The sequence below is a fragment of the Pristis pectinata genome, chromosome 1 (assembly GCF_009764475.1).
Source record: "Pristis pectinata isolate sPriPec2 chromosome 1, sPriPec2.1.pri, whole genome shotgun sequence".
Taxonomy (NCBI): domain Eukaryota; kingdom Metazoa; phylum Chordata; class Chondrichthyes; order Rhinopristiformes; family Pristidae; genus Pristis; species Pristis pectinata.
The window spans coordinates 120,435,661-120,462,464 of record NC_067405.1 but is presented as its reverse complement, the minus strand read 5'-3'; the positions used below and the strand labels follow the sequence as shown (position 1 = coordinate 120,462,464).

Sequence of the window (26,804 nt, the reverse complement as noted above, 5' to 3'; positions counted from 1 at the left end):
CTCTACACAATGCTACCCACTTTCATCCTTAATTTAACTCTCTCCTGTTGTATCCTCTTTCTGTGCTTATTTGACAACCGTGCTTATTTATACAAGTATTCCATTGCCTACTTTCCCTGTATTCTCCTATTTACACTCGCTCAAAATGCTATTACCTGTTTCCCATATTCTACTAAATTTGTCTTGCCCGCTATGCCACCCTTGCTGACTCACATTAGCTTCCTCTTGTTCCAGTGTATTGTACTCCCCATCTCATTCTTCATATTTCTTCATGGCTTTGCTCACCTCAGTTAACTCAATCCTTCAGTCTTTTGTGGAATTGCCCTACCCTCCCTTCACTTTCCATTGACCCATCCCTCCCCCTAGTTCACCCTGTGTTGTGATTTTACCATTCCTTCCGATCTTCCCCTCTCTGATCTCAAAGATCAGTCTTTGGTCACTGTTTCGTCCTTCTACATTTTCAGTCTAATGAATTCTGAACCCTACATGATGTTGAATTCTTCCTCCACCAGCTCTGCCCGTGCCCATTTCTATGTTCAGGAGTCTTCAGTCGAGACTGCAGACCCTTTCTTCCATCAACAGATTTCGTGATCCACCTGGATATCTCCCTCTGTCCTCTTACTGTCTAGCACACTTGCCTTTATTCTCTAGCATGGAGAGGGTATCAAATATAAGAGTTGGGATGTCATGTTACAGCTGTACAAGATGTTGGTGAGACGGCACCTGGAATACTGTGTGCAGTTCTGGTTGCCATACTATTGGAAAGAGGTGATTAAGCTAGGGAGGGCACAGGAAAGATTCACAATGATGTTGCCAGGACTGGAGGGCTTGAGTTACGAGGAGAGACTGGACAGGCTGGGACTGTTTTCCCTGGAGTAGAGGAGGTTGAGTGGTGACCTTACAGGTTTATAAGATCATGAGGGGCAAAGGTAAAGTGGACGGTCACAGTGTTTTTACCAGGGTATAGAAGTCTAAAACTAGAGGGCATAGCTTTAAGTGAAAGGGCAAATATTTAAAAAGGACCTGAAATGCACGTTTTTCCACACAGAGGGTGGTGGGTACATGAAATGAGCTGCAAGAGGAAGTAGCAGAAAGGGAATACAATTACAACGTTTAAAAGAGGTTTGAACAGGTACATGGATAAGAAACAGGGATATGGGCCAAATACAGGCAAATGGGACTAGCTCAGGAAGACACATCGGTTGGCATGGATGAGTTGCGCTGGAGGACCCATTTCCATGCTGCATAACTTTGAGCCCTACTCATTGCTGAGGCAACATGGATTGCCTTTAGCTTTCCACTTCACTCACTCTAACCCATCCCCTTCTGAACTTGCAACCTGTTCACTAAATAATCAAACCCTGATGTCATCATCAAACCTGGTAGCAAGGTTAAGTGCTGATGTGGTCTGGCAGAGTTCTACCACGGGGACCAAACGTCAGCTCTCAGACATATATCCTCATACCTCCCTCTGGACCAGGACTCCATCACTGAACGTCAGGCAATTGTCTCCCAGTTCACAAACCTCATTTTCTCAAGAGATCCACAGCTCCAATCTTGTAGTGCCCCAACCCCAAGTAGCCTGCTTCTATCTCCTGCCCAAGATCCACAAGCAGGACTGTCCAGGCAAGCACATTGTTTCGGCTTGACTTTACCCCACTGAACTTCTTCCTTCCTACTTTGACTCCAATCTTTCTCTCCAGATCCAGTCTCTTCCCACTTACTTCTATAACTTATCTCCACAGCAACCCTAGCCTCACCCTGTCAGAGATATGTACTTTGCCCTACTCATCTCTCCCCCATCCTCTCTGCAACTTAAAAGTAACTTTTTTCTCTCTTTCCCAGTTCTATCAAAGGACCTCTTGGCCTAAAATGTTAACTCTGTTTCTTCTTCCACAGATGCTCCCTGTCTTGCTATGTATTTCCAGCATTTGATTGCTTATATTGCCTTCCCCTTGCTTCACATTTAAAAGCAAAGCTATCTGCCAGGCAACTTTCTTTGAAAATCTCTTCAAAATTCAACGCTTTGACAAGAACCTCCTAACCACTTCCTCTGTGGTTATATGTTTATTACTCTATATATTTCAAACTTAGAAGTCCATTGAGGCCTTTTTATGTTTAAAAAAAGTGATATAGAAATTGTTAACTAGTGTTTCTCCTGCTGAAATAAATGAGACATACAAAATATTATACAGTAAACTCATCACTCCCTGTCAATTAGTGTTTTCAACAAAAATTCACTAACCAAATCCAACATGGACTACTTGCCTATTGCTTGCATCAGATCAGTGTATTCCCTCCGCGCAAACAAAATGATAGCTGACATTGGAGTCTGCTCTGCCACATTACAACTGGAAAATGTGTGGTCGGCTGAGTTCCTTCTGTTCAAAACACTTACAGATTACATTATGTGGCCCACACACTGACTCTGTAATAAGTGTTGGGATAATAATGGTCCACAAGCGCAAAGTTCTGTGAATTACTCCATCTGCAGGTTTAACAAAGTACATGGATTCACTTTCTTTTTTTTGTGTAGTTCTCTCATTCTTCAAAACCAAACATTCTGACCTAAAGGCTGAGGCATTTTTTCCACATAATTCCCTGGCAACGTGGAGACAGCAGAAGAGCCATCTGGATCAGAGCAGTTTCGTTTCAGTTTTTGTAATGGAGACAAGAGATGAATTACTAAAACACACAGTCTTCTACACAAGAAACATGACAGAAACTCTGGTCTCAGGTGTTGCTCTTTCTCTGCTGTCTGCAATTGTTAGCATGTAATTGTAACATCATTTCCAACCCCACCATCCCCTTTCCCCAATACAGCCCCCCTGACAACAGTGAGATAGTTTAAATTCCCCCGAGGTGTTCATCTGATCCTTCATGTGTAGTGAAAAACATCAGATCAACTAAACAAAGACACTTTCCTGATTTCTAAACACAGGACTAAGTCTGAAAACTAATCCATGCTTACACCACCCAAAGAATAAATCAGAAATAACATACAATTGTGATCAATTATAATATTATTTTAAAGATAAATTGTCCAATTATTCCTTTCAATCCCTGTCACTGATACCAAGGAACTTTTTACAAAGGTGATACAAATCCAGTCACCCTAAATATTGTAGTATAAACCTGCAAAGGTTTGAATGGAATCTATCTGCTAAATTTCAACCCTGTGAGACATGACCGATTGGTCATGGGCAACAGGCCAGGACTGCTTTCCCTTCTCATCCATTCATCATTATCAATGGGCCATCTTCAGAGCTCTATTAATACACCTTGAATGCTGCTGAGCTGGCAACATTTCTGCAAATTGCAAACCAGATGTCCTAACGACCCCCACCCCCATTTAGCACACAGATGTTCTTCCTGCTCAGCTGGAGGTCAGAACAGTGCATTTCTCTCCCCCTCCCCCCTACTGTTACCCCCCGATTCCACCCCTGTGATCGTCACTTAGGAACTGATATCCAGACATCTCTGCTTCCCTTACAGCCAAGCACCAAATCAGGTTGAGAGTGCACCAGGCAAAGAATAGATACCAACCATATAATTAGAAGGTATGGTTGGCTTTACTTAACTCATTTGCCTCTCAAAGTGATGTTTGTGGTGATACTAATTGCAGTCCACTCACTGCCCTCTGTCTTGTAATTAGTTTTTGTTACACTATCTGAATTCATTCTTTCATAATGTCTCCAAACCCCAAAGTTCTTTACTCTTTCAGTTTTCCATCCACTCACAATCAACAGTGTTTTAAAACCAAAGCTTAGCAGCAGCCAGTCACTACTCTCTGATTACCATTTATTTTCTATTACCTTTGGTAGTGTCCTGTGGTATTTTATCACAGGCTTTTCAAGCAAAAATTAACCTGTCCCAAAGATCACCAGATGCTGCCTGTATTGCAATTGCACAGAGTGGATTTGAGCTATGCAATGTGTTGCTATTTATAACATTCTTCTCCAAAGGACATACTGATAATTTGCCTCAGTTTACCTTGATTTTATTAGACCAGGTTACCTGACTTAAGTAAATGTGTTAAATAAACACACTTGCAGCAAAAGCACTGTTACACACACAAGTCTGATCCATGTGGTCGCATTCTGCCATCACCACAAGTATGAGGGTTTATCTTAAGCAGCCAATGGGGTGATTTAAAATCTAGGACCCTATGACATATAGAGGAGCACAAGTGCCGTTTGAGGATAAGACTGGTAGGCGCTTGCACCATGTCTCAGTGGTGTCAGAGAAGAATGACACTGGCAAGTTATATTTAAAGTTATTTTTGTGGTCCTTTTGCTCCTTGTCACCCTGGACTTGTCCTGTTGAACCCATCTACCAGCTGCAGCTGACATCTCAGCTAGCCTGTGGCTGAACACTGGCTCGCTGTCTTGTGCCCACTGTTTGGTGTTCACAGCTCTCCAATCAGATTTACAGGGATCCTTTATTCAAAATTGAGCCAGTCCACCTGTTGGTGAAATAAGCAGTTGTCCAGTTAGCCATGGAGGTTGGGAAGTGCAGGGGAGTGGGAATGGTGAGATACGTACCCCAAAAATCAACATCTATCCTAACATGAAAAAACACGAGAACAAGTTCAATCCATTGACAAATAGAAACAATAATATTGAAAAATAAGGAAATAAGAAAACTACAATCACAAATCAAAAATATATTGTCATTCCAAAACATATTTTGCAACAACAGCAGCTTGAGTTTATATAGCACCTTAAACACAGCAAAACTTACCAAGGCCCGTCACATGGGATTGTCATGTCTTTTAAACTTCTTCGAATAGCAGCACTCTCTTTACAACATGACTTGAGCAGTGCACTGAATACCCAAGTGCCCACTCTCATTATCAGAACCACTTTGATGCACACAACATTCACAACGACCAACGTCCAACTAATTTCCCTCTCTGGCACTCCTGTTCAGTTTACACTCAGACAAGTTTACAGTAACACAATGTAGTCAGCAATAACATTGCAAACAAAATCACTTCCCGCCTTGCTGTAAAGCCCCCTCCAGAACAGATCCATTATTTGAGGATATAATGGGATGAATACAATGAACCCAAGTTATTGAAAAGCACAAGAACTTTCTAGTTTTAAACACAAAACAATTTAATGCTGAAAGTGGCCTAGTGGAGATTGGAATAATCATTTTTATATATTCCTTGGAAAATATCTTTAAAGGGAATCCCCGATCTTTAAACACTCCACAGCCCAGGTCTCAATCTGCCTCCTACTATATTAGTCGCTAGAAAGACTAATAGTGAAAACTAAGATCATTTACCAGTGCAGAACTGAAGCAGCGAGGAGGTGTCGTAGAGGCTGCTGTAGCCAGAAAACCCGTCCTCCATGCTGAACCCGTTCCCTCCAGTCTCTCTGTTACTTAGTTTGCCTGCCACAGGAGATGTCCCCCATTCACGATCCAGTTTTCCGGGGTCTCCCTGCCAGAGTCAGTTACCATAGCAACCCATTCAATCAGATTCTTTCCTACGTCTACAGCCCCCTCTTTTTTTTTATGTGTGGTGCGTTTGCCTCCGTGTCTTCTTTACGCTGCTGCGTGTGGAGAGCCAGAGCCCAGAGGTTTCACAGGGAAGCAGCTCAGCGTCCTGGAGCAAAAGGCTGAATGTTTCAGTCAGCGAACGACAGGGAGAGGGAGAGGGACTGCCAAACTGTGTCTCTAGTTCCTGCCTGACGGTAATCTTAGACCAGTAAAAACAGGACTCACATCCTTTCAAAATACAGCCACTCAGTCCTGACCAATAACCTCGCAGCATCCGACCAGCTGATGTGGTGGGCTGCTAAACTAGGCATGAAATGGAACTGAGTGAAGACTGGGGAGGAAGTTGTAAGAGGGAATCTACAGGAATCTCTCAGCCTCATTCAGTACACCAGACAACATATGATCAAGCAGCCATTTCCGCCAGCAAATCTGCATGAAGCTTGATACAGCAGCAGGCCGGTAGCATTCCAGCAAACGCCGAACAGGCTCTGTTAAATGGAAGTAGCTTCAAATGGTGAATAAGATTTGCATTAAAGATTGCCGAGATCATTCTGGGAAAAGGAACATTTTTTTTTGTAATTCATATAGAAACTAAAACTAGTGTTAGCTAAATGAAAACTAAAGATTTAGCAAAAAGGACTTTTATTCTAAAATACCTCCATTCATTCAGCAGCAGGCCTTGCAATTTATTAAATGACACTGCCTGGGGAATATTCGGGTTTTGGCTCCTGCGATAGGGATTTTCTCAAGACATAAAGTTAATTAAGTTTAGTTGCAGCTGATAATTGTTAAAAGCAAGGGAAGCCATATTTTAACCAATTGTTCATTGTGAATATCACGAATCGTCTCTGGCCTATTCCTAAAATTTTATCCTTTTTGAAAATGCAGCATTACGCTTAAGAGGCACAGCAGTTCCAATACTTGGCAAAGCCATTGGAGAGTTAGTGCAAACGATTATTTCCCTTGAAGCACGTAGCTTCAACAACAGTAAAGCAGCCTAGTTAGAACGTACACATTCTTTATTTGTTTTGCAGGCTGTTCTGGCACAAAGATATAAATTGGCCCACAGGTAATCACTTGTATTTCCTTCTGGAGTAATTAACTTTCACTTCTGTTACTCCCACCAAACCTTTGAAAGAAACTTTAAAGAATGAATTATGCCAATTATCCATGTTTGCTTAACAGGGACCAGAGTCGGAATCAGCCCATTTTTGAATTGTTTTTGGAATTCTTTTCCACGGTATTGTGAATGATTCAGAAGCAACACTCCATTTTATTACTTCAACCTAGTGCTACTATTAATGATTGCGTGGGATCTAATCTGTTGCTTCACTGATGGAAGCGTTAGGGCTGTCATCAATAAGGGACATAGACCCACATTTTTGCACAAGTAAATTATTTGCTGCTACAAGTTTAGCAGAGATTCCATTCATATAGTCTCCATTTCATAAATATTTTATTGAGAAATGCATGGTTAAGTGCTCATTTATGCATCCTTTACAATCATTTTGGGGATATAATTCCTTTGTGCATTCTTTTTATGCCCAGAATAGCTAAAACCACTTAAATGCTTGGGGGGGGGTGGTTAGAGGAAGGTGGAGCTAATAAAATCTAGGGACCTTAAATCTTCTAAAACATGTTCACTAGGATTTAATCTGCAAAATAGGGAAACTTGGCAGGATTTTACCTATCTTTAACTATCTATAACTCCATTGGCTGTTGAGATGTAAAATATTTCAAGAAGCAGCAATATCCAAATCATGTAGCCAAATTAAAGAAAAGCTTGGATTTTTGGTGGGAAGTAAAATACAATTTTGGATAACAAACACATCCTCACAGAGTAAAGATTTTAAAATTATTTAATTTAAACCTGTTTTAATGGATAGCTGCAGGCAAAGTATCAGAGGATACTGACCAAGTCAAAGGACTGCATTGTTATTTGATGTTCCTCATTCTAGTATGGAAGACAGAAATTAATACCACGGCACCATACTGTGTAAAAATCACTGTGCCACTTTGGTATGTAAAGAAGGACTTGCCTTTGTAAGGTACCTTTCATAGAGTCATCATAAGAACATAAGAAATCGGAGCAGGAGTAGGCTATCTGGACCATCGAGCCTGCTCCGCCATTCAATAAGATCATTGCTGATCGGGGCATGGAATTAGCTCCACCTACTTGCCTTTTCCCCATAACCCTTAATTCCCCTACTATGCAAAAATCTATCTAACTGTGTCTTAAGTATTATTAATGAGGTAGCCACTACTACTTCCCTGGGCAGAGAATACAGACGTTAAGCTAACTGGCCTATAGTTACCTGCCTTTTGCCTACATCCCTTTTTAAACAGTGGTATGACATTTGCTGTCTTCCAATCCACCAGGACCTGTCCAGAGTGCAGAGAATTTTGGTAAATTATCACAAACGCACCTACTATATAACTTCCGCCATTTATTTCTCTTTGAAAGTCTTCCACTGTTCCTCAACTGTCCCACCATACAGCCTGTGTTCCCAGTCTACGTTTGCCAACTCCTTCCTCATCCCATTGTAGTCTCCCTTGTTTAGGCATAATACACTGGTCTTAGATCGAACTATTGCACCCTCCATTTGTATGAGAAAATTCAATCATACTGTGATCACTCTTTCCAAGAGGATCCCTAACTACAAGATCATTAATTTTGCCTGTCTCATTGCATGGGACCAGATCCAAGATAGCATTTTCCTTTGCGGGTTCACTAACATGCTGTTCAAGAAAGCTATCACGGATGCATTCTATGAAGTCCTCCTCAAGACTGCCTTGACCAACTTGATTCGCCCAATCTATGTGGAAGTTAAAGTCCCCCATGACAACATTCCTACATGCATCAGAGTCTTGAATCATAGAGTCTTGCAGCAGACAAGCAGGTCCTTTGTCCCATGATTTCCACACCAACCATCAAGTATTCATCCACACTAATTTTATTTACCAGGATTCGGCATATAGCCTTCTATGCCTGGGCAAATCAAGTGCTTGTTGAAATACCTCTTAAAAATTGTGAGAATCTCTGCCTCCACCAACATGTCAGGCAGTGCATTCCAGATTTCAAAAACCCCCTGGGTGTAAAAACATTTTCCTTGCATCCCCTTTAGTCCCCTAACTTTACCTTAAACTTATGCCCACTGGTAATATACACCTCTGCTATAGGAAAGTGAGTTTATGGACAAGCCGTCTGCAAGCTCTCATAGATTTTGTTGTGGCAACTGGATCTTGTGGGATGTTATACTGCATCTAGGATATAGGTATATCAATCACTTGTAAAAGAATCTCCTAATCACCTATTTTATAATAGAAACAAACAGGTTTTAAGCCTTTCCCCATTGTTTCATTATACTAATAGTTATTCAACATTATACTAAATATTATACTTTTGAATAGAACTAAATGGAATAATTCCTTTTGAGTCATCAGAAGAGAATTTGCATCCCAAAATAATATAAATCTACAGAGGTAGAGAGAAGAAAGAGATTAAAAAACACAGAGAAGAGAATTAAAATCTTTGTGAGGGTCTATTAATGAATCGCCACTGGATATTTAAACTGAATTACAATGCAGAACAGGTTACAAACCTACGTGCAAGGCAAAACTAGTCAAATGATTCTACATTTTATGGAGGGTCTGACAATAAGAAATGATAACTTTCAGTAGTGATGGAACAAACTGGTTAACCACAATCTGAGCGAGCTCTACATTCGTGGTGATATCTTCTTCAAATGTAACCTTGAACCAGGGCAGTTCCTCTCTGTTTAGTTGGATATACAAGAATCCATATCATCATTCACAGAAAGGCAAGGAGTTCTTCAGATGTGTGATCAACCCATCACCACATATAGATTAACTGGTTATGTAGCCTGGTTTCTCTTTGCAGGATCTTGCTGTGTCCAAGTTGGATGATCCTTGAAACCACATAACAGAAGTGACCACAATACAAAATGTTGTGATACTCATGGGACATGAAAGATTCAATGCAAGTACAACCTTGTTTCTTTCTTTTACAAATGTGTAATATGTGACTCATAAATGATTTTAAATCCTGTGCAAAAGTGGCATTCCAGTGAGATATGATCTATGACATTCATACTTTGAATTGTCAGACTAAGCCAGGTTGGTCTCGGTATCTGTTGAGTTTAGGGATCTCACAGACACTGGAAGGTGCAGTATCCATGTTACTGTGTTATAGAAAGCACCACAGCTCCCAGTTGCAAGCTATCTGAAAACAATACCCACTGCAGGAGCATATGTGGGTATTGTGTGAACACTCATTCCCCCTGCTCCCACATGGGAAAGGCAGTGTAAAGGAGGTTCACAATTTGTGAGATTATACCACATTAACGGTTCAATGCCTTTGAGAGAGCAGAAGGGAAGGAAAGCAGAGAGGAGATAATTGGAGAAGGATGTTTAAATTAAAATTTGCTATATTGTCCATAAGCCCAAGTGCAGGATTATCTCAGATTGTTTAAACTGGCACCCGAAAGAAACTAAAATGTAAACCTAGAAATCCTGATGTATCCATGGATGTGTGAGATCGAGAGCTGCTGCTATGACTAATGACAGTTAAAATGAACCAGAAATTGTTGTTACTGCATTTCAAGTGAAATTGATTTCAATCTCATATCACTTAAAAATTCTGTGATGCATTCTTCTATGATTTCATTATTAGACAAAGTGCTGTGGTCATTGTATCTTCTGCACATGGCCTTTATAGTTAAGATCACAGTGGAATTGTGTAGTCAAGAGGCCAACCTTTCAGAATCAGGATGTGAAAAACAATAGTGCTATTGATTGTAGGAAATCCTGTTTATTCTGCAGATGTACATCATTACATCCCGCTGACCTGTGCCAGTCTAATTTTACACACTAGCATAATATTACTGATGGGCAAAATCATAGCCTGCTCTTGTCCACATTGCTTTAAATTTGTATCTTCTTTGTCCTTGAGCTCCATTTTTCCACTTCCAAAACTTTGTCCATTTACACTCTCACCTCTTTCTTGTTACTGCTAAAATCTTAAAAAGCACCCAGTTATCACCACTCTGCACAATTTTGGGCATCGAAGAGCCTTGATATTTCTGGGGAGGCCAAATAGATACAAACCCAATGAGTCAAAGACACAGAAATCCTACCAAGTGTAGAAGCTCATTAACATCCTACAGCTCCACCTCCCTTGGGGCAGCTGGCCAAATGGAAGAGTATTTGTCCAACGGTCACAGGCGGGAACCCTCAAAGCCAAAAACCGAATTACCCACCCCCTAGGAAATTCGTGCAGCGTCAGTTAACTTCAAATCAGTGTCTGAACTGTATTGCACAAACCCAATGTAAGTGCCCTGCTTAAGTGTACTTCATCTCTATTATAATACTCAGATATCCCAATATTTTCTTCTGTAAAATTGCTGGTGTGCATGTATGCTGTAGATTGAGGTACTGAAGCATGCATTTTATCTTTTAGTTATCCACTACCATCATGGGTGAAGAGTAAAGATTAATCCGAGGCCAAGAACACTGCAGTCTGTGCCCTCAATCACACAAAGTCTTACATTCCCATCATGAAGACCCTTGCCAACATCCACAGGAGTATGTGATTTATCAAGTAATTTCAAGATTCTTGCCTTCACCTTTGAACTCACCCCTTTCTCTTCAGTCCTCCAGCAGGCTCATTACAATTTCAGTCCTGTCTTATTTTACGTTTCCTTTCAACACACTTGGCTTTCTTCCAGAACCATTTTGCTTGTTAACTCCTAGGTTATTCATAAATAAATTATACTAAGGCCTATCTCTGAATTCCCCTTTTCCCAAGTATCTATTTTTCTCCTGCTTGGTGTTCTGGTTATAATGATCAACTGATACAGATCTCAAAACAATAACCCAAAAAATCACTTTGAGTATTTACTCCTGAGATATTGGAAATGTTTGTGAACAATACTGGGGAACTTCCTGCCTTTGTTAATTCCAGGGCTGGACATAGTCCTCAAACATACTCCTCATCAGCCTCCTTTCTTCTCTTATTCACACATGGGATTTGCCAGCAAAGCCAGCACATTGTGTGTGTCCTTAATTCCACCATTCAACCCCCCTGCCCCCGCCCCCGCCCCCCAGAGTAGGTAAAGCACCTTCTTTAACCCCTACAGATACAGGTGCTCTCCTGATCCCAGCAACAAGAAGGAACACACTATACTTCCAAGTTGATGAACAGGAGAAGTTGCTGGCAGGTAGCGTTCACTTTTGCTTGCTGCCTTTAACCTTACACAAGGTCACATTCCAAATTCCCTCATGTATCAGCTGCAGCCTGTCTAAAACTCCACTGTCTATATCCTATCATTCACTGAGCCACACTCCTTTTAAAGGTTTGCTTTCACAATTCCACCAGGTCTCCATTCAAGCTGGGTTTGCTCTTACATTGGTGGAGGGAAGCTTTTGCCATCAAGGAGCAGGGAACATAGATTTAAACTGAAGAGCAAAAGATACAGGTGGGATATGAGGAAAATCTTTTTCTACTCAATAGAAATAATCAAGAACTCACAATAATTAAGAACTCAGAGGCAATAAGGGTGATGGAAGAAGTCAAATTAGATCTTTTAAAAGGAAACTGGAAAGATACTCAAGGGAAAATAATTTACAGGGCCATAGGGAAGGAGCGAGGGAATGAGACTGAATAAACAGCCAGCATGGACTCAATGGCTGAAATGGCCTCCTCTTGCATTGTAATGGGTCTGTGATTTTATCATTCTTCTACAGTTCCCTTCTTGATTTCAACCCCATCTTAAATCTTCAACCTGCTACTGCTCTGAGTCAGAAGTTGTCTCCACCATTTACCTCTACCTTTGTATCCTCACACCACCTATTCCTGATTTGCAGAGTTGGAAGTCATTTAGTCCCAGATTATCAGACACTCATCCCCAGCTGTTTTCTGCCCTTGCAAGATTTCCACAAAGCCTATCCCTCTGATCAGGCCTTCAGCTGCCTATTAAATCGTCTCACTTCACTTTTTAATGTCCATTTTCTCTTCTTGGGGGTGCTTTTGTTTACAGTAAAACTTCCATAATCCACTATCCGATTAATTAGATTTCCTGGTGGTTTGGCATCTGGCTCACCAGGTGATGTTTGCTGGACTCCTTCCCCAGTTACTGGGGTCCCATTTCTCACATTCCTTTTCCGCTCACCAAGTAATGTGGAAAATTTATTATCGTACTGTGTTACATATAAAAAAAGTGGAGTAAAAGAGTGTTGAGGTTTATGTAGAAATAACATCCAGTAGAGCAGAAAATCTGCCGGTCTGACACCAATAAAGTCTCAAGTGGGCTACATTATTGGAGTTTACTGTATATTGCAACACAAATTTAAGTTCTTGGTAGAATAACACCAATGGTAATGCCAAATTTTAAACAAATCTTTAAAGTACTGTTGTACCATCAGCCCTGACGGTACAACATGGTTCCTGTTTTCTCTTTTTGTACTTGCCACAAATAAGCCCCTTAAGGTGGTGGCTGAACAGGTTTGACATTGGTCTTTGACTTCTTTTAAGTCGAGGCAAGGCTGCCATGATGGATATCTTGCCTTTCTTTTGCTTACACCAGTTGTACAAAAAATTAGTTTGGATAACCCCTTCTGGGCAGGAAACAAACAAGCAGCCACAAATTGACAATCAGAGGAGAGCTGGTAAACAGAGGATATGTCATCCTGGAACTGCTGTTGGAATGTGCCACAAACACAGCTTGAAAGCTTATTTCTGCAATGGGTTGTTGAAATAGAAGTGTGCTTTAAACAGTAATAATATTTTTCTCCTTTCTGATTATAAGGACAAATGAAAAAAACAAATTGATCTTTGTTTCATCAAGTAGTAGAAGCTGCGGTTTGACATTAAGCTCTAAGCAAAAATCCACTGCACTGCTCAGTCTTGTAACCCTGAGTTTTATTTTAGTAAGTTATTACTACATCCACAGAATAAACACAGGTGGATCTAGCTGTATAAATATATAGACTTTTCTTGAAATCATGGCTGCTTTGAATGACTGGGTAAAACAACATTGCTGCCATATTCAATCCTCATTAAATGTCCGAGAGGTTTCAACGAAATGAGTGAAGCCGTATGGGTATTTTGTTTCAGATAATCTTTTTGTATTAGCTCCCTGTTTGTCCTAGAGATTAAACACTCTGAGCATAATGACATCCTGTGAATAGATGAAAGATTTTCCCACAGTCTGAAGTCAGGTGCCAACTCCCAGAGGATAGTAACCATTACTCTACCATTGTTTCACCATGGTTTCTGGAAGCCAGCCAACCTCATGAGAGGAGTGGAGTTTGAAACATTGTGCTTTCAAGTCCATGCCTGTCACATTTAACTAATACAAGTAAACAAGTAGAAACATCAAACGCAGTAACAACAGTAATGGGCCTGACATGTGAAGTGGTGGAAGGGTCCTAGCCTCACTATAGACATTCAGGCATTACATTAGGGTAATTGCTACCCTTATTTGAAGTGAAAGGGATGATAGAATTGCATGGGACTTGATATCGCATTGTCCCATTTTGCCAGGGATTTACGGGACACTCTCTTCATAAATCCATTGTAAGCCTCCACAAATTTCTCACATGCTGAGTTTTAATCTCAGTTGTTAGGAGCAGCAAGGAGCAGAGCAGAGATCATGGGCTTCCCCACAGAGCAGGAAACACAGATGTTGCTGTCACACGCCACACAGTGCAGCCACCTGTCTGCTCACGGCTGTAGGTTGGTTATGTGAAAGAAAATCAATGCACAAACCTCTGAAAAATTAATGAGTAGCTTGGATTAGAGAAGGAGAGGGATCAGCCAGGTATTTAGTTCTGTGCCACTGCCCAGTGGCTACAGCTAACAGTTAAGCATGAACATTGCATGAGACCAAAGTTATTCCTAGGTGTGTTTATCACCATGGTGAAGTTGTCACCCTACATTTATTATCTACACTCAAATATAAAGAATGGTTATTAAGGCAATCTTCTAGAGAGTGTTCTAAATCCATGCAGCCACACCCTTCTATGAACCAATGCTTTCAGGAAGAAAAAGGTAAGATAAAATAAGATTTATTTATTAGTCACATGTACATTGAAACACACAGTGAAGTGTATCTTTTGCATAGAGTGTTCTGGGGGCAACCCGCAAGTGTCGCCATGCTTCTGGCGCCAACATAGCACGCCCACAACTTCCTAACCCGTACATCTTTGGAATGTGGGAGAAAACCGGAGCACCCGGAGGAAACCCACGCAGACACGGAGAGAACGTACAAACTCCTTACAGACAGTGGCCCGAATCGAACCCGGGTCACTGGCGCTGTAATGTGGAATTATTCACATTAATAAGGAGGTGCGGACCCCATTATATACTAGAGGTGAAAAATGATGAGATGGCTCTTTGTGAATATTGAATCTCTGAGAATAATAAAGGGAAAATCTCTGTGAATATTCATGAATGTATTCCTGGAAATAACAATAGGAGAATCCTTGTGGATAATGAGACTTTTATTTGTAAACTTTGTTAGAAAATTGAATTTTGCTTCTACTGCTTGTGCTGATTTTTAAAAAATGAAACATTACTGCCCTATTAGTGCTCCCTCAAAAGTAATTAAATCACTATCACCTGAACTCTCTCAGGGTAAACTACAAAATCGCTTCAAATAGCATGCTTAATCTTGCAAGTTGCTGTAGTTCTGAAATAATGAGCTCTGGGTTGAACTAGCCATACCATTGTTAGGTATTTGGGTCATCAGTAAATATGGCCTCCTCTGCCTTCACTTAGTGCTGGTGAAATATTCATTGTGACTCATTAAACCATGGAAAGAGTATTGTCTAAACACAGTCTTAATGTAGACGTCAGAGAAGTCTGTCTCTCGAAGACAAAGAGTGATTTGTATTCCAAAAGCAGTAACGGGAACTATTTTGCTTTAAGAAGTCTGGACCAGTTTAACTTCAGGAACCTAGCTAAGTAAATCAATGTTCAAAGCTTTAGTCAGCTGAATACTTATTTTTCATGACCAGGCAGCTTGGAGAATTTCATTGCATCCATTCTGAAAAATGTGTATAATGCTTCTTCGTGTATATTAGGTAAATAAATCAGTTCATGGTTTGCTGCTGTTACTGATCTTGATCTTGTAGATAGCCAACTGATTTCAGTCTGCTTTCTGCAGAGAACCAAACAGAATACACAGTGCAGAAACAGGCCGCTCATTCCAATTGTGCTGTGCGCACATTCTTTCTCTCTCATTTCTTTATTTAACCTTATCCCTCTATTATGTTGACCTCATGTTTATGTAGCTTCTTCCTGAACCCTTATTTCACTTGAGGAAAAGTCAAGCTAGTAATATATATGAACAACAACTTGCATTTAATATGGGGCTATTGACACAGAAAAACATCTCAAGATATTTCAGTGAGGAGTAATCAGATGAATCAGAGCCTTCAAAAGAGACGCAGTGAAGAGTAATAAAAAACTTTGATGAAAAAGTGTGTTTGAAGGTGGATGTTAAAGGAGTGTTGGCAATGAAGAGGCAGCAGGTTTGGGTAGGGAATTGCAGAAGTGTAGGCAGGCCTGGCAGTGGTGGTCTTGGGGTGAGGGTGATACTTGAGAAGCCAGAATCAAAGGAGCTGTCAGTTTGAACAAGGTGAAAAAAAAGGACTTAAACTCAAGGAACAGAATTGTTAATTTGAAGCAAACGTAAATCAGGAAACAATGCATGTCAGCAGGGACAGGAGCAGTGGATAAGAGGGACAGTATAAGATAGTTTGAGATCAAGACACTAAAGTTTATAGGCATTAAGGATGGGTGGCAGTGATAAGAAGAAAGTAGTTAAGCCTGGAGCTGAGGTAGGTATGGATGAGGATCTTAATACATGATGAATGTAATAAGCATGCTTGTGGGAAGTGCATAGCACAGCGCATCACCCACCGTTGACTGATGAGAGACAAGAATATTTGAGGGACAGCATGCAACTTCTACAAGCTCTCACCATGAAAGAGCACAGCGGATAAATTGAATAGTCCATAAAATCATGAGGGGGGATTATGATACATGATTAACTCCTTGCCCATTCTATGTGATGAGGTGTATGGCAACTTTGTATATCCAATCATCATCATGATTTCAGCATGCAGCCATTGCTACCTGTGTTGCTCATTGGCAGGGTGCCATTTTGGATAGTTTCCAATACCATCAAAATTAGCCCTCACTGTTTAAATCTATCCTGTACCTTTTAAAAGGAGGGATGCACTCTGTCTGCTAGAGGTTCTACTATCATGGTAGGATGCTATTCAAAAATCAACAGTGGCTGCCCTTGGGAGAGAGCGTGCACCAAAGGTTCCAGGCTACACTGGCGGCTTCGTGGAAGAGATGGGAAAGGGAGATGACATCTATTTGAAGAAAGCCAAGAGGCCTTCCATTTCTGCAACATGAAGGCAGTGGGGAGGGAGCTTAGCCATGGACACCCTTATACAATGCCATAAGAGGTTTACTGGCCTCATATGAGTGATCAAGATTAGTGAATACAGCTAAGAATACCATATTTTACCAACTGTAAAACTAGCTTTAGATAATTTTCAATTCACCACACCCCCATCAATCACCTACCAATGTTCTCCCTCAATCAGTACTCAATAACCTAACATTAATATGCTTCATTTCACCCTCACAAATGCAGCACTGTGACAAGTTGCTAGCTATTCAGCTATGATAGACACATATCCAAACAAATGCCACAGCATTTAATGAAACACTTGCCCCTTTCTTGCAGGGTGAGGTAGTCTTTAACCAAAGATAGCACAAACTAACAAGGGGGTAATGGTATGCTTGGCTTTTACCAACCCACATAGAGCAGACAACTGGTAACTACGGATAGTGGGTCTGAATATAACCCTATCCTCATACCTAATCCTCCTCCTCACATTCTATTTACCTTCATCAGTTCTGATTTAACAGCTTTCTTTTCTCCTTTTCTCTCAACACAACTCTACCCTTGTTCCATTTACCTATCATATTCTCAAGAATTGCATTTTGCTGAGGTAGGGGAGAAGAATATCATGATAAAGCCTCGTCAGCATTTGACTTCACACCTGTAGCATTACATACAGACTAGGACTGTGGCAGGATCTGAGACACTGAGTCCAAATGTGCCACAAGCAGGGCCCTCAGCTTCTCACCAGATAGCTATTGGCAAACATTAATGAGAAGGCTGTGTAGTGTGCTGCATGTCAACATGACTCTTCAGACCCACTCAGCTGAGTAAACCAAAGTATCCCCAGAGTAATCTAGGCTAAGCAATGCTTCAGTAAGCCAGTAGCCTGCTGAGCCAGACTGCTTGTGGCAGAAGGGTTGTGGCATTTGTTGCAGATTGCTTACATATGCATGAGAGGCAAAAGCCATGTTGTCAATGGGAGACGTCAGTAGAAGTTTCCCTTTGTTTTGGCATGGTGACTGAAGAATGAAGGCACTGTGACCATTGTTAGGACAGTGGGCACTGATGTGCTGCAGCATGAAGGAGTGGAATTGATAGAGGCACGTGGGACGACTGATATGAAGTACGTATAAAACAATATTCATGGAATCAATGGCACCTTGCATCACAGGAAAACCTGTTATTCCTAATGAATATTGCAACCATTGATTGTGGACTTCAGGAAAGGAAGTTGGGAGAACACACACCAGTCTTCATTGAGGGGTCAGCGGTGGAAAGGGTGAGCAGCTTCAAGTTCCTGGGCATCAACATCTCAGAGGCAGGGATGGTAGTGTAAAGGGCAGGGACAATAGTGTAGTGGTTAGCATAACGCTATTACAGCGTCAGTGACCTGGGTTCAATTCTGGCTACTGTCTGTAAGGAATTTGTTTTCTCCCCATGTCTGCATGGGTTTCTTCCGGGTGGTCCGGTTTCCTCCCACGTTCCAAAGATGTACGGGTTAGGAAGTTGTGGGCCTGCTATGTTGGCGCTGGAAGCATGGTGACGCTTGCAGGCTGCCCCCAGAACACTCTGCACAAAAGATGCATTTCACTGTGTGTTTCAATGTACATGTGACTAATAAAGATATCTTACCTAGGGCCCAACATATTGATGCAATCACAAAGAAACCACACCAGTGGCTCTACTTCATTAGGAGTTTGAGGAAATTTGGTATGTCACCAAAGACTCTTGCAAATTGCTACAGATGTACAGTGGAGAGCATTCTGACAGGTTGCATCACTGCCTGGTATGGAGGCTCCAATGTGCAGGATCGAAAGAGGCTGCAGAAGGTTGTAGACTCAGCCAGCTCCATCACGGGCACAACCCACCCAACCATTGAGGACACCTTCAAGAGGCAGTGCCCCAAGAAGACAGCATCCATCATCAAGGACCCACACCACCCAGCAACGTTTCAGGAACAGCTTCTTCCCTTCCGCCATCAGATTTCTAAACGGTCCATGAACCCATGAACACCACCTCATTATTCCTCTTTTGCACTATTTATTTATTTTTGTAACTTGTAGTCATTTTTATGTCCTTATGTCTTGCACTGTACTGCTGCCACAAATCAACAAATTTCACGACATATGTCAGTGATGATAAACCTGATTCTGATTCTAAACCAATTGGCTTTATCTCAGAAGTGTGCATTTATGCCTTGGATGCCATTTTGGAATCATAGTCATTCATGCAAGCAATATCAGCGCCAAACTGGACCCATAAACTACCAAAGTAACAGAAGGGGGAGAGAGAGGTGAGTTCGGATGATATTTGTAACTTAGATTGGGAAAATAGTCAGTCCAAAGCCTGAGGGAGGGAAGGAATGAGTATATCTTGGGAAGAAATTTACTGAAGAGACTGGGTGACCAGTAGAGAGTGAGGATTTTAATACAGTGAGATGGATGGAACAACTTGAACTTCTTGGAGAAAATGAGTCAAAGTTCCCAAGCTACCTATAGTGTCCCCTTGGAAATATTGTGCAAATAGACAGAGTGATTACACATTAGAATAGAATCTGGCTATGAAGCCCCACATAGTCAACTGACCTTCTGAAATTCTCTCTCAAAAATCATTCATGATGAACTGGTGCTCATGAGAAAAGTGCAACAGCTAGCAAAGAGCAAGCAAATGGAAAGAAAACATATATAAAACAAATCTACAAACCTGCCACACCATTCACTATATTAACAGAGTTAATTGATTGTGCCTTTTCATTCCATCATTTCTGTCCAGGTCACAAGCATCGTTACTTCTCTTTTGATGGGGTGGCACAGTGACAGCACAGGTAGTGCAGCTGTCTCACAGCTCCAGCAACATGGGATCAATTCTGACCTGTCTGTGTGGAGTTTGCATGTTCTCCCTTGAATGCGCCAGTTTTCTCCAGGTGTTCTGTTTTCATCCCGTATTTCAAAAATGTGCTGGTTGTTGAGTTAATTGGCTTCTGTAAATTACCCAGAGTGTGGGACTATCAGGGAGGTGTTAACAGACAAAAGAACAGGTTACAGGGAAGTAAGGGAGGGAATGGGATTGCTCTGAGAACCTGGAAAGACAAAATGGGCCAAATGGCAGCCTTCTACATAGAACACTACAACACAGTACAGGCCTTCGGCCCACAATGTCGTGCCGACGTTTTATCCTGCTCTAAGATCTAACCCCTCCCTCCCACATAGCCCTCCATTTCTCTATCATTCATGTGTCTATCTAAGAGTGTCTTAAGTGTCCCTAATGTATCTGCCCCCAGAACCTCTGCCGGCAGTGCGTTCCATGCACCCGCCATTCTCTGTGTAAAAAAACTTACCCCTGACAGCCCCCTTATATCTTCCTCCAATCACCTTAAAATTATGTCCCCTCATGTTAGCCATTTTAAGGAAATCTTAAGGAAATATGAAAAATATAATGTTAGGGATGGAGAAAATACATTTTTCCTCTTTAGTTGTCACCCACTTTTCTGTTTTCAGTTTTTGCTATAAATGTTATACTGTATGTTGGAAAATATATTTTGTTTTGTTTTTGATAGCCATCACTGATGGCATACACAGACTAAAGGGATTGATTTTGAGCTCAACAAGCACCAGTGGAATTGCACAACTTGTCTCTGCTGTCAGTGATAGTTAAAGGTTTCCAAAAAATACTTCCTATGGGATGTCAGTGTACATTTCAGTGAATGGTTGATGATGCCACATAGTTGCTGAGTTAGAGTCAAATAGATCCATCACTATGAACAAAAAATCAAAATACTATGAATGCTTGAAATCTGAAGTGAAAACAAAATGCTGGATGCACTCAATGGGTCTGGCAGCATCTGTAGAGAGGGAAACACAGTATCTCAGGTTCATGACATTTCATCACAACTGAAGTTTGAAGCAAACACAAGCTTTGAAGATAAAGCAATGAGGGAGGGGTAGGGGAAAGGACAAAGGATGGAAGTCAGAAAAAATTAAATAGCATAAAGGAAGTTGGTGAAAGGCAAAAGGGAGTGGTGGACAGGTAAAGGGACAATATGGTGGATCTAGAGGAATTGTAGAAATATCAGAATCAATGCCATCAGTTCTAAGTGGAACCAGCGGCACTTGTTGAAGTGCCTCCAAGACCAGGACATCTGCACATGCATAGTCAAATATAGAAGACCCAAACTTGTTTGACAATAGTTTCAGTATGGGGACTTCAGTGATGGAGCTCCAACTTGCTGAGGTTCCTCAGATGGCTAAATGGCTCTTGGATTTTTTTTGCAGGCTCTGTCACCCCATCAATTTCAATGCAGACTTGTAGGGTGCATGGAGAGGTTAGGAACAAAGAGAATGTAAGTTACTTTTTAAAAAAATGTTATATTTTATGGATTCAGTGATTAAGAAATGTTTTAATTGCTTTTAAATGATTTTATTTCTTTTACTTAAAAATTAATATATTTTTTAAATTAAGTGAAATAAGTTCTTTATTTCACCTTTAATAGCTTCTTCATTTTCACAGATGGGCATCACTTGCAGGGCCAGACTTTATTGCCTTCCCTAAATGCACTCAAAAAGGTGGTGGTGGTGAGCCATCTTTTTGAGCGATTGCAGTCCTTCTGATGAAGCTGCTCCCACTCTGCCATTGGGTAGGGAATTTCCAAGTCGGGACGCATGTGTGGCTTAGAGGTGAACCTGTAGTTAATGGTGTTTCCAAGCATCTGCTTTCTTTGCCCTTCTTGATGCAATATTTCATGGGTTTGGGATACACCATCATAGCTGCCTGGGTGAGTGACTGCAGTGGATTTTGTACACATACTGCAGCCACTGTGTAATATTGGTGGAAGAGATGAATGTTTAGGGTGGTGCATTGGTATGCTAATTAAGTGGGCTGCTTCATCCTGTTTTGTGTTGAGCTTCTTGAGGCAAGTGGAGAGTATTCCATCACATGGCTAACTTGTACTTGTAGAGTAGATAAATTCCTTTTGATATTCAGATGATTTAAGAAACATTTAAAAGCCCTGACAGATTTGTCAGCCAATAAAGCCTGGGGTTTGGTTTTGTCAGATGTCAAAGGGATTTCAGGGACCTTTGAAGGTGGTGTTGCTTCAGTGCACCACCAGTGCTCTTTTGCCGATCAGGCTGTATTGCAGACCTCCACATCCGGAGTAGTTAAGTGTTTGACCACTGACGATGGGCCTACGTCAGCCAGATTTGGTCTGCTTTCTGAAACTATTAATCTTTATTATTTGATCCAAACCTTTCACTTAAGCACATGACAGGTTGCTAGACTGAACAGTGAGCTGCCTAAACTGCTGCATATTTTCAGCAGTTTCTGTTTTTATTTCTATCACTTCAAAAATGTCTCTTCTCTGGTGAGAACTCATGTGTGTAAAATGTGATGTTTATTGCAAACACAGCTGAACCATCAAAACTGGTTCCTCCTGCATCCTACTGACAGAATTTAAGTCACTGTGGAAATTGAAGCAAGCATTTTGTTTTTGCAGTTGCTATTTACTTTTAGCTACCCGCACTCTTCATATCAAACAAAAAATCTGGTTTGTTTTCCAAAAGCCATATAATTTGGCAACCAGCTCTGAATGACTGATTAAATGATTTGTAAAGCTTTGCCTTTGTGGGTGTTGATGGTGTTGAGGGTAACCAGCTTCTGCCAAGTCCAAAACAGAATAGGATGGTATCAATCATTGCTTGAGTTTTGAGGCTTGGCTTTGTGATGAAAATGTTTCAGAAATCTGAACAAACAATGACTCTCTATCACTGATAGAATGAGGACTGTAGAATTCCTCTGTGTCTGGAAACAAATGGGGTTGTTGTAAATTCAGGTGCATGATGCTTTTGCAAAAAAGAAGAAACAATTGGTGTACACTTTTATTACAAGGTTTTGCCAAATTCTGATGTCCAGCAAGGGTTGCCCCCTAGTGTTAATTAGGTTCAGTTAATAGTACTCTTGCCTCTAATTCAGAGGTTTATGGGTTTAGTCCCACAATGTAACTTGACACATTCTCTTGTCTGTTACATCATGTAATCAAAATAGAGTGTTATATTTTCAGAGGTGCCACCTTTTGGATAAGACATTTGATCTTGTGTGCTATTCAAAATAGATAGTTCTCTGCATGTCTTGGCCAACATTTCTCCCTGAACCAACACTGCCAAGAACTCCCTGTATGGTTATTTATTAATTTGCTATTTGTGGGTCCATGAAGTGCACACATTGACTGCTGCATATGCTCACATTACAACAGTGAATGCACTTTTAAAGTAATTCACCCATAAGTTGTAAAGCATCCTGTGGCTATGATCAAGTGCTATGTTACTGCATGTTCCTTAAGGTAAAATTTGTGTCTTCAACAGGAGAGCAAAATCAATAATAATGCATTGCTATTCAACTGTTGGAAAGGAAAATCAGGTGGAGCATAAAACAGCCTGCTGATTGGTTACCCATTCCACACTACTGCCAAAGAGCAACTTCACCCATGTCCAACTTACACTTTGGAAATGTTCTGGGTAAGATTTTCCAAAGAGAATGCGAATCAAAACTAAACTGGTAGAATGAAATCATTGCCAAACTCATTGTTCACTTGTTCAATTAAAAACTTGTTTGCAGATCTTCTCATCACATTATGAAAGGTGATGAAAGCAATGGAAGTCAACTTGAACATTAACTTGATTTCTCTCTCCACATATATTGCCTGACCTGCTGAGGATTTCCAACATCCCCACAGTATTTAGTTTTTGTAATTTATGTTAGGAAATGAGCCCTGTCCTCTTTGTACCAAATAGACTCTTCAATGTTGTGGGTGAATACAGTGTTTATTGCATATACTGTATGTCCATGATGGGCTATGTGTCCTATAAGGCAATAAATGCCAATATTGGCACTGATATCCAAGAGAGGCTGGGTCAGTGGCACTGGGGCAACTACTGACTACTTCAATCAACCCCACTTTACTTTTGGAGAGAGAAAGCAGAAGCATCTCATGGACATTCCATATATGTTGAAGTATGTGCCATAATTGAAGGTGCATTTTGGAACTGGCAAAGGATGGTAACCCTATATACATCAAAGTCAAGTAACCATCATTTCAAGATATTATACTAGTCTTGCCTGTTAGAAGCAGAGGGAGACTAAAATCTCCCACCCTTAACCTTATAAAATCCAGTCTAGTTATCACGAAAAAAAGGTCGCTGATTCTATGAGTAGTATGAGAGACCTGAATTTGGCAGTGAAAATGGGAGAGCATTACACAGAGGTCAGGATAGTTTATTCTGACTTTAAAAAAATCAAGAGTATAAAAGCATGTATGAATAAGTGACAACATGTTAAATGTTTCTGATATTATCTATGTGGATAATACAGTTTAGAAAGGTTTTGAATAATAGCTTCAGGTTTCAATATGTGATTTTATGATCAGATACATGTTCTAAAAGCTATAGTTCGTACTGTCATGAACTTATTCTCATGCTACAGTGCACAAAAGTTGACATCAGTATACTTCAAGAAGTCTCACTCAATCGCTCTTTTTAGGAAAAGAGTATTGTGTCTAGTTCCAGTTGCCACACTACAGGAACAATGTGGTAGCATTAGAAAGCATGCAGAAGAGATTTACTAGGATGTTAACTGGAATGGAGGACTTTATAAGGAGAGATTGGAATAGGCTGGGTTTATTCTCACTGTAAAGTAGGAGACTAAAGGGTGCCCCTATAGAGGTTTATAAAATTATGAGCGGCATAGATTGGGTCTTTTCCTAGGATGGGAGGTCTAACACTAGAGGGCATAGATTTAAGGTGAGAGGGGAGAAATATAAAGGAGATCTGAAGGGCATACAGAGGATGGTAGTTATATGGATTGAGCTACCAGAGGAATTGGTAGAGGCAGATATAATTACAATGTTCAAAAAACATTTGGACAGGTACTTGGATAGAAAAGGAGTAGAGGGATACAGCCTAATACAGGCAAATGGGATTAGCGTAGATAGGATGAGTTGAGCCAAGGGCCCCGTTTCTGTGCTATACAACTTTATGACTCTACGAGTACGATTACTTAAAATATCTTCCATATTAACGAAAAAGATCACTGAATCCTCAGATAGAAACCCGTGGTTTTAAGCTTTCAAAGGGACATTCCAGACAAACAAATCTCTGTCCTTCTTGTACACAAGTCTGCAAGATGTACAATACAATAACAAGTTAAACAAGCAATATGGATTTGGAAGGAAAGACCTTGTGCCACCTGGGACCTTGAGTTGTTAAGAAGGTGATGGACTGTAATGTAGCTTGACCTCCAAAGAGGGGGTAACATGCTATTAAGTAGATTTAAATTGGTGGATAAATCTTGTGATAAATCTCAAGAATTTAGGAAATAAGGGACATTTGTTCAGAATCAGTGAGAATATTAAGTGGGTTATCTGCATGAACCAGTAAGCCAGAAGAAGCAATAAAACAATTGTTAAGTGTTCTTGTCAGGTTAGGTCAGGTGTGGTTACTGTGTTCAGTTATTGTCACCAAGATATTGGAAGAATGAGGTGCGAGAAAAAAATTGGATACACTTGGGTACTCCATCTGTGAAAGGAGACAAGTAGGAAGTGAACAAGGTAGCAGCTGACTAAAAAAAAGGTAAATCTGGTCCAGCAAGTAAAAGGTAAATGTAGGATCTTAAATCAATAGTTTTGCTACAGAAAAAGGAAAGGTGATGACCATGGAATTATTTGAAACAATTCACTGTTGATGTGGGATTTCTATATAGTCTTTTTGAATGTAGGAACTAAGATGAATCTAATAACTTCCCTCAGATGTAATTATCATGTAATGTTGGAGGCCACAGGTTTTTGAATGCAAAACCATGGCATAACTAGCGACTATTATGTAACAAGTATTTTCATATACTATATCCTTAATGTACACAGAAAACATTTTTGGGAAAACCAGCCTAGATGTGAAATATTCTCATCATCAGTAGTTGCTTTTCAACTCATGCAATTACTTAAGAGTAGGTTACTGCACATTGATTCCTGTTAGATTGAGCACTTTAAAATGCCAGTAGCTTCAAAACTGAAGCACATATCATTGCATCAAAGAATGTTTTCAACAGAAATGGCTAATGTTTAAGTATTCTAAATTCATACATGTAAAAGTGATACATGAATGAACAGTCTAAACTGACAATTTCCAGAGATTATGGGATAGTAAAATGCAGTTTCTTCTTCCATTCCATTCCTCAGTAACCATTGTGTTCCTGCACATGTTTTGAAATATGAAAATAGGTCATTTTTGCAAGTTGCACATGTAGGCTATCTATAAAGGTAGATCTAATACTGCTGAGTTGAGAGGTTTTATTGTTAAATTTAGAAAGCCTGCAAAATATACTGCATACTAATTATTTTGTTAACAGCAACATGGATCAGGACAGAAAGATCCCCAACCCTAACTCTTGAGTTCTTTAAGAAAGTGACGGATTGGTGTATCTTGACTTCCAAAATGGGTTAAAGTTCAAAGCGACATCCGCATTTCAGCCCTCACCTGTGCAATACAAGATTACAAATGGGAGGATTTACAACTATCTTTTGAAAAATTAACAGTGGCAAGCAATGATTCCTGCTAAAAGCAACAATAAATCATTTGGCCTGTGCTGCCTTAAAACTTACCTGAAATTCTCTGCAAATATCTGGGGAAATTCTCTATTCTAAATTGACTTACACTAGTATTCACAGCTCTAAAAGAAAATTCAAGTTAGTTTAGAGGTGACAGCATTAGTAGAAGAGGAAAACTACAGAGGCTGTTGTAACTCTGCTTTCCTGGCAGAAATCATTAAAAGGGTGGTTAAAATGCTTTGACATCTTCCTCACCA

The 26,804-nt window shown here is 40.5% G+C and overlaps 1 protein-coding gene across 2 annotated transcripts in view; it reads right to left on the bottom strand.

Annotated features, from left to right (window-relative positions):
• The window catches only part of eml1 (EMAP like 1), a 166,816-nt gene that overhangs the window by 99,149 nt on the left and 40,863 nt on the right, over positions 1 to 26,804 (bottom strand). Inside the window, exon 1 of one of the 2 annotated variants that reach the window (XM_052022272.1) lies at positions 5,293 to 5,682. The exons of the other annotated variant lie outside the window; for it this stretch is intronic. Within the exon in view, the coding sequence (XP_051878232.1) occupies positions 5,293 to 5,359 (67 nt within the window). The 5' untranslated portion in view covers positions 5,360 to 5,682. Of the gene's footprint in view, positions 1 to 5,292; positions 5,683 to 26,804 lie in introns of those variants that run through there. 2 annotated transcript variants of the gene reach the window in all.